Source organism: Abramis brama (assembly GCF_963993115.1).
Source record: "Abramis brama genome assembly, chromosome: 6".
In the NCBI taxonomy this organism is placed as follows: Eukaryota; Metazoa; Chordata; class Actinopteri; order Cypriniformes; family Leuciscidae; genus Abramis; species Abramis brama.
This window is the reverse complement of record NC_139968.1, coordinates 29,883,398-29,893,727: the sequence shown is the minus strand read 5'-3', so window position 1 is coordinate 29,893,727 and position 10,330 is coordinate 29,883,398. Positions and strand designations below refer to the sequence as shown.

The window sequence follows — 10,330 nt, the reverse complement described above, 5'->3', positions numbered from 1 at the left end:
CTTGCTAATTGCTGCCAGCAAGTTGCTGTAAATTTCACAGTATTCTTTTTACAGTGCAATAAGCTTGTGTGCTCAAACTTCAAATACTTGGTTAGCATTTGCTTTAGCAGTGCAGCACGCTTTCAGAAACCCTCCAACATCCCCAGCTCCACCTGTATCGATCTGCTACGGGTAATTCATGTATGCTATATTGTACAGCAGCAGCATGTCTGTGTATGCATTGACAATAGCAAGTCCCGTACTTGCTCTGCAGCAGCAGTAATAACCAACAGCAGCACCAAGGCCAAATATATCATTGTCATACCCATTACCATGCCTGCACTCTGAGAGTTGTCATGACAGGAATGTATTTGTATTGTCATGGCAGAACAGACAGGAAACAGTTGCAGGTACTCAAAAAGTGTTTAATATCTCAGTAAGGTCAGAAACAGTACAGGAACAAAGAAGGGCGGCGACTCAGGCTCGTGCAGGGACTTTCCGATGGTCTGTGGTGCTCTGGTGCTGTGATAGTGCAGAATCCCGATCCCGGTGTTTGAGTGCGGTGAATCCAGTGACGAGGAACAAGACGGCGAGAAGACAAGGCAGGCGGACACGGCAAACTTCACGGGAACACAGACACGGCAACACAGGACCTCAACAAACAATCCGACACTGGAACAGAGAATGGTGTGAGTATATATAGGCAATGGGAATGAACAGCAGCTGTGAACAGTGATTGTGATGATGATGATGATCAGCTGGAGCGCTGACAGACACGTGAGCGGGACAACGCCCACTCACACATAAACACAACGACACGAGACAAGAAAGAAACAATGCATTCAACAACCGTGACATGTATGAGTGTATTTTAAAGACAGTTTACAAATCTTTGGAGGTGTATAGTGTAATGCAGAGCATTTTTGTAGTTATCCTTTTTAATTGTGTATATTTCCCAACATAAATCATGCTTGATGTATTTTTTTTATTATTTTTTTTGCCTAATGCCTGACTACTTGAACAAAATGGAAAATTGTAAATACCATATTCTGGCTGTTTTGTGAACTAAATCTGTCCTTTTTGTTTCCTGGTTAGATGTAAATCTGGAATCCTATAAATGTGGGCTGAATCCAAAGTGATTATTACTTTAATACCGAGCACAACACTGATCAATTTTTAAAGCTCATTTTAAAATGATTAAAAAACTAAAGAAAATATGGTATTCTGTCACTTTCATTATATATATATATATATATATATATATATATATTAATAATGGGCTTGTGAAACTCATTGTATTCTAGTTTCTATTGCAATGGACCTTTTCCACTTAAATATAAAATGAATCAACAAAGGCTTGACTCGTATTTCCTCAAAAAGTATTTCCTTTTTAAACCATCGGGGCGTGATGGCTTTAATCCTTAAACTTTTTTTATTCTTAGATGTTAATCCTTCTCATTTATAGTTTTACTGTATATTTATTACGTCACAGGTATTTGTCTGGGTACTATGTCATGAATAATCTGAAATTGACATTTACGTAAAAGGTGATTTGAATGGTTGTCATTAGTGTAATTGTAACGTGAGCAGGGAATAGGCGAGAATCCAAATCCAAGTTTATTTGAAAAACATAAACAAAGAGAATTCAACCCTGGAAGCAGAGTACAATCCACACAAATGAATATAATAATCCATACAAAGAAGTCAGGAGAGCAACAATTTGGAGCACACTAGGATCAACAACTAACAAAAGCTGAAACACAGGAATTTACATTCACAGGTTAAAGGTGCTATAAGCGATCTCACACGTTTTTTAGGCCAAAACATTTTTTTTCACATACCGCAAACATCTCCTCACTATCCACTAGCTGCCTGTCCCCTGAATACACTGTAAAAAAACACGGTCTCTGCAGACACCACAGGCTCCACAAACTGCAGCAAAAACAAACTGAGCAACAAACAGAGCGACCCACAGCACGAAACATAACAAACTGTTCCAGCCAATAACCGACAAGAATGATGTGGGGGTGGGGTTCGGGGGGTTAGTGCGCGGATGAGGAGGAGGGAGGGTCTAGCTAGCCTTCGTTTTGTTTGATAATAATTCAAACATCAACAAGAGGTTTACGCCAACCAAGATTGCTTATAGCACCTTTAACAAGGGCCTGAAGAGGGACAGGTGTAGGCCTAGATGATTTGTAACCATGGACACAAACGAGGGTAGCTATGGAAACAAACAAGGTAGATAATGAAACAAGGGAAAACAGGAACTAAACACAGAAAGTGAACACAGGAATAATTTACATTTACATTTATGCATTTGGCAGACACTTTTATCCAAAGCGACTTACATTGCATTTCAAGGTACACATTAACATTCTAAATGTGTACCTTGTGTGTTACATTCTAAATTAATAATGGGGACAGAAAACATTTGAACATAAAAGTTTAAAATACAAGACTTTAAAATATTGCGAATGTTTAGGCAATTTACATGGGAATGGTCTAAAGGTGCAAAGTGTAATTTCTGCGCCATTAGTATGAACATTTATGTTCAGTGGTCTGTATGCAAATAAACAAAGCCAATTGAAAGGATAAAACTAAGGGTATATAGTATGATGGCAGAATAAACAGGGTAGAGGATGTTAAGTCACTGAAACTGCCAGAGGCATAAAGAAAGTTTACATGTATACCACTAAGAGTGGTATAACCCGAATAACCCGGAATAACCCGTTTACATGCGTGAGCAGAGAGAGTTACTCCTGTATGGAATTTGTAATCAATTGGCAACGTTTACATGCAGCCAATAACCCGTTCAAAACCGGGATATTAGCAATAACCGGGTCGCGCACGGCCATGTAAACACCGGCAAAAACCCGGATATGCTCATATCCCGGTTTTTAAAAACCCGGATATGATCCCTGGGGTACCCCTTTTCTAACCCGAATATTTGGTCATGTAAACGCGTATCGGCATATCCCCATCAAAAGGAACATTGATTTGTGTTCTGCGCATGTTCTATTAGCAAGGAATCTTGGTCTTTTGAGGAGAGACGGCGCATACAAAAACCCACGTGCAGTATACCGGAAGTAAACAAGAAGTAGAGGTAAACATGGCGAGACGCAGCACAGCACCACACTTTTGGAGCGAGGAGGAAAGCGCAAACAAATTTAAGGCGATCGCTATCTGCCCCGAACTATTCATTATCCGCGTGCTGCTGCTGTTGTTGTTGTCTTTGGAACAGGAAGAAGAATCGGAAATGACGCACATTGCGTCATAAGGTTGTCCGTACGTCCAGACGCTAACCGTGCGTCGCCATTTACATCGGGATATTGCCAATTGATTACAAATTCCAGGAGTAACTCTCTCTACTCATGCATTTAAACGGGTTATTCTGAATGTTTCAGAAACCCAAATAGTGACCCTAACCTGACCATAACCCGATATTTGACAGCTTGTAAACGTAGTCACTGTTTGATTGTCTGTGCCCTTCCAACTCTTTTGATGTCATTAACCAGAAGAACAACAGCAGCCACTGTAGCCACGCCCATCAGAGCAGTGACGACCAATCGGATCACAGCTTCAGTGGTGTCAAAACAAAGGTCGCAGTCTGAGGAAAGACGATAAATCAAACACTGAAAATTTTGCATTATAAAATCTCTTTCTCAAAATTGGGTCCAGGGTACCTGAACGTATCTGACAGAGTCCACTGATGTCCAGATGTGTGGTCTGGTTGCTGACGGGATTGTTGATCACACAGCTGTAGGTGTTTTTATCCTGATATTCCACCTCCAGAGGTAGGGAGAGACTGATGCTGAGATCAGACACACTGATGCTGGACAATACACTGATTCCTGCGTACCAGGAGAGAGTCACATGACTCACATTCAACACTGAGCACAGGACGATCCTTGATGATCTTTCAGCCGATAAAGAACATTGTGAAGCGTCACTGAAGATCACAGGAAAGGGCAGAGGAGCTAGAAAACACACACAAAAATAAAGGGAACCAAAAATAAACAAAATTAGAAATATTTATATTATTTAATTGAAACACGAAAGCTCACCATAAACAGTGACACCGAATCGTTTGATCGACTTCTTATTGTTGATAATGATGCTCAGCTGATAAACTCCACTGTGTTCATTAATGACGTTTGTGATGGTGAGATCTCCAGTCTGTTTCTCGAGCTGTAGTCTATCTCTAAAATTCTCGTCATCATATTTAGTAACGTTTCCCGCCGCTATTCTGGTTATTCGAGTTTTGCTCGATCCAAACCTCCACTCGATTTCATCATCGCTCTGTATGCTAGTCAGACCAGTGCGGAGAGTGAAAGAATCTCCCTCCATCACAGACACGTTTATCTCATCAGTCTCAACACCAAACACTCCTGAAGAACAAGATTAGATAACTTAAATATGTAAAAATCTAAATCATTTGCATCCTCCAAAGATTAACGTATTTAGAACTCACCATCCAGAAGAAAACAACATGAACAGAACAAAACAGCGTGAATCATTTTCTTCAACCGTTCGAGGTAAATCCATCAAATGGCCTTACGCCAGAAAATAACTCAGTTTCATTTAATGAAACACGACATGGTCGCGTCTTTAAGCGTGCTCCATTATCTTAAACACAATATCTGTACAAGATAACTTGCTGGTTGGAGCCAAACGGGGGAGAAAAACTCTTCAGCCAATCAAAGGTCTCCTTAAGTCTGCTCTTTCCTCCGTGTGGTGCGCGTGACGCGTGGTTGTGTACGTGAACGCGCTTCCCACTGATTAGAGAAACGAAGCTCAAATACTGATGTTGTGGCTCAGTTTCGCATCATTTTTTATTTCTTAGCTTTTAAGAACACCGCAAAACAGAAACCTGTGTTTATCACTTGTTTCCATAGATACTCTATTCCAAATTTTTAGACTTTACCACGATTTTACCTTTGACCACTGACAGCTTTCTGAGGTGCTGTTGTGTTATTAATCCTTTCCAGAATGTTGCAGCACTTGTTTGGTTTGATCTACTGCTGTTTTAGGTAACATGTCATGAGAAATATGAGCTGTTAAAGAATGCACAAAGGGTAGGCTATGCAGAGATGAAAGTGCTGATGGATTCACTTCTTTATTTGTTTACGAATCAGTGTAGGAAAATAATGTCTTTGCAGATTTACCCATCAGTCAACCGCACACACGCAATAGTAAACAGGAGCAAGACGTTTGTCCACTCAACAGAAACCACATTCATTTGGGTCAGTCCGACACTAAACTAACCTGAAATAAACTCAGACCGCAGCAGTTTCACTTTGACTCAGAAATTGAGCTACAAGAGTGTCAAAAACATTCAGTAGAAACAAGATGTTTCTTGCACGAGTAGACCACTAAAGGCTTATTATTTGACTGTTTTTATTTTGTGCTGTTTTGAGGGGAAGTCATACTTCGAGATTAATGACAGCAGAAGCGCTTCACCAAACATCAGACATTTTTGTGATCATGTGTTTTTGTCTTTCCCCCATGCATTTTTCGAATTGTTTTAAGATAAAGATCCTCTACACATTAAACGTAAGTCATCTTAAACGGATATCTGTTTTCTGATCTAAATGTAATGAATGCAGATTGTCTTGGTTCTTGTGCTTTATTTTCAGCATCTTCTGTTCTCTGCAGTTATAGGCCCTGGCTAGGGAACAACAACAGCATTAACAAAAACCTCTCCATCATTTCCAAACCTGAAAGGAGATCACTAAAGAACTGACATGCCTCAAGTTTTCACAATAATTCTATGTTTGTGCATTTTCCCCATTTCTCATTTCTGACCAAAACTCAAATTCGCTTTGAGTTCCAGATCACATCCTGTATGTTTGACAGTATCATTCTCAGCAGACACAAACTGACCCTTGATGTTGTTTTAACTGAGATTTAAAATTTTGTATGGTTTATTTACCTAATATTGAATTCATCACTTAATCACGATGGTTAAAAAATTATATGAAACTACATTTAGTATTTTTTTAGACCTCAGATGGGACGCTAGTATTGCTCCTGAAACGCCCTCGAGTGATTTATGTGACCTAGTGACTAGCACCCTCTAGTGACTTGTGTGTCCTAGTGACTAGAGACGTTTCAATGCTATTTGCCATGTTGCTTATAATTTCTGTAAAATTGGGGTGTTCCCAGTTTAGGGGATCATGTGTCCTGTCCTATTCACCTTCATTTTAATTTGTATTTTATTTTAAACCTAATTTTTTTTTGATGAATGCTGGCTTTCTTAATATAGAAGTTGTGCATGTAAAGTTAAGTAACATTAAGTACTTTAAATTCACTCAATTCAAATTCACAAATGCTGCCACAAAGCTGTCCATATATTGAGCAATAACAATAATATGCAAACAGCAAACTTTTTAAAATGTATTTTGTTACGTGTCAATTTCTGCAGGTTACATAATTACTCAGGAAATGGCAACTTTGTTTCAATCGTCTCAGTGGCTGTGTCCGAAATCGCATACTTCCCTAGTAGGCGAAAAATATTATGTGACAAAGAAGTATGTCCGAATTAACAAAAACCTGTTCATGAAAGAGTAGGCAAAAAGTACCTGGATGACTGGATTCTGAAGTGTGGATATGATGGACACTTTACTATCCCATGAGGCCACGGGAGAGGATTTGTGACTGGACGTGGAGCGCACTGACTCTAACAGGTTACATGATAATGACAAAATGGTGAATGTAGTACATCAGTATTACATTCATACACACACTCATACTATATAGAACATACTTATTTAGTGGTCGTGTAGTGACTTATCTAAAACAAGTACCTGCTCAAGAGAGTATGCGATTTTGGACGCAGCCCATGTCTGATGGCTTTAGACTGAAATGAATCCCAGATAGCACATACATCGTAGAGACGTCTATTTGATGTGCGAGTGATTGATCATCTGCAACGCAGAGACGTTTCCTGTCAGATGTTAAATAGACATTTACAAAATGTTTTCAAGATGTTTATGGTTTAGAATGTATGTAAAACTGACTTTTTAAAGACGTTTATTAGATGTTTGCACACAGCAGATGCTTTCCAGACAAAGTGCTCTTTATAAGACATATTGGAGACGTGTGCTATCTGGGAAGAACAGATTTCCGGTAAGAGAGCGTCTGCCCAGTCTTTTCTGGGAGCTACTGGGGGAATTTTTAGGTAGTGAACTGAATTGGACTGACTACTCAGTAAGATGCGTATGTGTTATTAAAGCTGGAATAATTTATAATTATTCAGAATGAGTCCCATAAAAAACAGGCTACAAAATGAATCACATTATCAATTTTTTTTAGCTCAAAACTCCGTAATTTGACAAACGTCGTTTGCATCCCTGGATATTGGTCATTTAGCATTTCTAAAGTAAATGCTTGTCAAATATAACATTTTATCTCACACTTTTTGACCGTTACAACTGAAGCGTTGCACTAGCCTGCATTTGACGTTTGACATGAACTGTTACAGACCGCTGAGGCAGCTGAGATGACAAAATCAACTACACATAGTATAGTTATTAGGCATTTATTTCATGACTTTTTTTATAAATCTAAATGGTGTCAATTGTAATGGATTTATATCAGAAAATAAAATTAAAACAGTAATGCATCATTATCATTATGAATATTGATATTCTCTTTAAAACACATGAATAAACAAACAACAATTCCAAGAGGGTCCTCAGACCATTGGTCCTCGGGGCCTAAATGTAAAAAGATATTGTTTTAAAACAAATGAAAGAGATAGAAACAAAAAAAGACAGACACTGCTTATTCCTGTTTTACAATACCAGGTACATTACTGTTTGATGAACCTAGTTCTTCTCTCAAGTTCAACTCTTCTGGATCTGATGTCATAAACCAGTACAACAACAGCAGCAACAGCAGCCACGCCCATCACAGCAGTGACGACCAATCGGATCACGGCTTCTGCTCTTTGACTCCAGTGGTCTGTAGAAAGAAGTGGGCACTTCTGTAAAAACTGCATCAAACAGACTCTACTCTCTTATTTTCAAAAACCCTCAGAAAAACAACAGAAATTCTGACAAATAAACGTCTGAATAAACATTATAAATGGTTGGCAAGCTATTGAAAAGGTATCAGTAAGCGAGACACTGTGAAGAAACACTATCACCACTGTCCTACCTGGTGTGTGACAGAGTTTGTTGATGTCCAGATGTGTGATCTGGTTGTTGACGGGATTGTTCAACGAACAGCTGTAAGTGTTGTTATCCTGATATTCCACCTCCAGAGGTAGAGAGAGACTGATGCTGAGATCAGACACACTGATGCTGGACACTAAACTGGTTGCTTTGTACCACGAGAGAGTCACGTGACTCACATTCAACACTGAACACAACAGCACACTTTTGGACACTGATGATGTCGATGAACATTGAGGAGAGTATTTGGTGATGACAGGAACAGGCAAATGAGCTGGAGAAATAAAAATTAAAAGAAATCCAAGAATAAATATGAAGGTAGATGAGCTGTTTTGATCAGTATTGGAATGTGTTGAGTGAGAGTTTATTGCGATGTCAGTCACAAACAAAAAACTTTTTTACTAGGCCTATACACATTTTTCAAAAATAAATCGATTTAGAGAACATCTTTAATACTCACGATAAACAGTGACATGGATTTCTTCGGTCGGCTCTTTAAGTCCGATAGTGATACTTCGTTTATAAGCTCCACTGTGTTCATTACTGACGTTTGTGATGGTGAGATCTCCAGTCTGTCTCTCGAGCTGTAGTCTATCTCTAAATCTCTTATCACCACCATATTCAATGCTCCCATTCGCTATTGAGGCTATTAATGTTCTGCTCGATCCAAACCTCCACTCGACCTTATCAACGCTCTGTAGGCCAATGTCAGTTAGACCGGTGCGGAGAGTGAAGAAATCTCCCTCCATCACAGCCATCTCATCTGTCACAGCGCCTAGAGATCAAAATTAAATATAAATAATTATGTAGGCCTATAATGTAAAAGTATAAATAATTAAATAATGCAAACCCTTAATTCTTGAATGATTTAAACAATAGGCTAGCATGTCATCTATAGGCTACTAACACTGAAGCCATAAATAAATGTATAACTCACCAATAAGAGGAAAAAAACAAAAACAGAACAAAACAATAGCGTGGATCATTTTCTTCCACCGTCTGAGATAGTTCCGTACAAAATGTCTGAAAAAAAAGTGGTCGATTTCATAAAACACGACAGAATCGCGTCTTTCACATTGTTTCATTATCTGAAATGTTGTGTAGATAATTTGCGGTGAGTAAAACAGAGAGAGAGAGAAAAAAAAAGTCTTCAGTCAACCAGGGAAAAAAATTACAGTCTGCGCGCTTCCTCGAAGTGCGCGTGATTGTGTATCTACATGAACGCGCCAGTAAGAACAAAAGATACTGGTGTCGCGGCTGACTTTCGCATCTCGCTTTTTATCACCTTAGCCTTTTATATCACCATGCAATAGAAACCCGTGTATATAGCTTGTTTCCACAATAAAAAGCATTATTAATCCATTATATTTAACAGTGAGGCTATGCTGTGTTTTTCCCACTTCTCATTTCATAATGACCAAAAAATGTTGTCCCTTTGAGTTCCAATAGACCATCCTGTAGGCCTAGATATCTGACAGTTTCTCAGCAGACACAAACTGAGCCTTAATGTTGTTAAGTGTGATTTAAAAATTTGTATGGTGTATTTACTAATATTGAATTCATCACTTAATCATGACATTCTGCAATCTTTTTGTGGTTGAATGTAATGTACTTATTTGCATACTTGCGTCGTCAGTGTCACTGATTGGACGAACGCAGCAGATCTAACATTGCACATTGCATGTGTTTATCCTAGTAATGGACTTTTCTAACTAAGAATGAAGCGGTCTCTTATTCACTCCAACTGTCACGTTTTCAGTTACCATTAGATTTTTCCCCCCTTATACATATATTTTTTATTATTATATATTTTTCATATATTTTATTTCCGACTTATACAACGCGCAGCGTTTCCGTGACTGTCCAAAGCATGTGAATATGGGTATAGCTGCAGCCTGTAGACTGAGTAAAGTTGAGTAAAACGTTTCCACAAGAAAAAATTATGTTTTATTTTAGACCAACTAGAAACAATTTTTAATTACGAATTTTTATTTTGAAATGCAAGTCATGACAATTGGATGAAGCCATAGCCAATGGTGCAAGTCTTTGTTAGTGGAGACACCGCCCTCTTTTGGTGGTTCTACCCACTTTTGGAATTCACGCCCCATTTTTGAGATCTCCAGTCTGCAGCTATAGGCCTGGTTTACACCAGACCCTTCTCAGTCGTAACCATA

At 38.8% G+C, this 10,330-nt stretch overlaps 2 protein-coding genes across 4 annotated transcripts; both read right to left on the bottom strand.

Annotated features, from left to right (window-relative positions):
- Positions 1-1,573: 1,573 nt before the first annotated feature.
- LOC311085527 (CD48 antigen-like) lies at positions 1,574-4,642 on the bottom strand. Of its 2 annotated transcripts, XR_014606860.1 has the most exons (5): positions 4,451-4,631; positions 4,044-4,367; positions 3,663-3,956; positions 2,154-3,586; positions 1,574-1,769 (listed from the first exon to the last, which is right to left on the bottom strand). XR_014606860.1 is itself a non-coding variant. In XM_084118027.1 (4 exons), the coding sequence occupies exons 1-4, from the start codon at positions 4,494-4,496 to the stop codon at positions 3,444-3,446; spliced, it is 807 nt and encodes a 268-aa protein (XP_083974153.1). In that variant the 5' UTR covers positions 4,497-4,642; the 3' UTR covers positions 1,574-3,443. The 2 variants fall into 2 exon arrangements, 1 of the variants encoding a protein (XP_083974153.1); XM_084118027.1 differs by having other exon boundaries at positions 1,574-3,586; positions 4,451-4,642.
- Positions 4,643-7,503: 2,861 nt separating this feature from the next.
- LOC311085270 (uncharacterized protein) lies at positions 7,504-9,236 on the bottom strand. 2 transcript variants are annotated; one of them, XM_084117709.1, is made up of 5 exons: positions 9,094-9,236; positions 8,617-8,931; positions 8,140-8,430; positions 7,785-7,944; positions 7,504-7,697 (listed from the first exon to the last, which is right to left on the bottom strand). In XM_084117709.1, exons 1-4 carry the CDS (start codon positions 9,140-9,142, stop codon positions 7,793-7,795), a joined length of 807 nt encoding a protein of 268 aa, XP_083973835.1. In that variant the 5' UTR covers positions 9,143-9,236; the 3' UTR covers positions 7,504-7,697; positions 7,785-7,792. The 2 variants fall into 2 exon arrangements, with proteins under 2 accessions (XP_083973835.1, XP_083973834.1); XM_084117708.1 differs by having other exon boundaries at positions 7,504-7,944; positions 9,094-9,235.
- Between the last annotated feature and the right edge of the window lie 1,094 nt (positions 9,237-10,330).

Bases quoted from the DNA above. Each gene is read 5' to 3' on its own strand.
- LOC311085527 (XM_084118027.1), bottom strand. From the start codon at position 4,496: ATGATTCACGCTGTTTTGTTCTGTTCATGTTGTTTTCTTCTGGATG. The intron at 4,368-4,450 runs GTGAGTTCTAAA...CTTGTTCTTCAG, and splicing joins ATGTTGTTTTCTTCTGGATG to GAGTGTTTGGTGTTGAGACT. The intron at 3,957-4,043 runs GTGAGCTTTCGT...TGTGTTTTCTAG, and splicing joins ATTCGGTGTCACTGTTTATG to CTCCTCTGCCCTTTCCTGTG.
- LOC311085270 (XM_084117709.1), bottom strand. From the start codon at position 9,142: ATGATCCACGCTATTGTTTTGTTCTGTTTTTGTTTTTTTCCTCTTATT. The intron at 8,431-8,616 runs GTGAGTATTAAA...TTATTTCTCCAG, and splicing joins AATCCATGTCACTGTTTATC to CTCATTTGCCTGTTCCTGTC. The intron at 7,945-8,139 runs GTAGGACAGTGG...TTCTTTCTACAG, and splicing joins CAAACTCTGTCACACACCAG to ACCACTGGAGTCAAAGAGCA.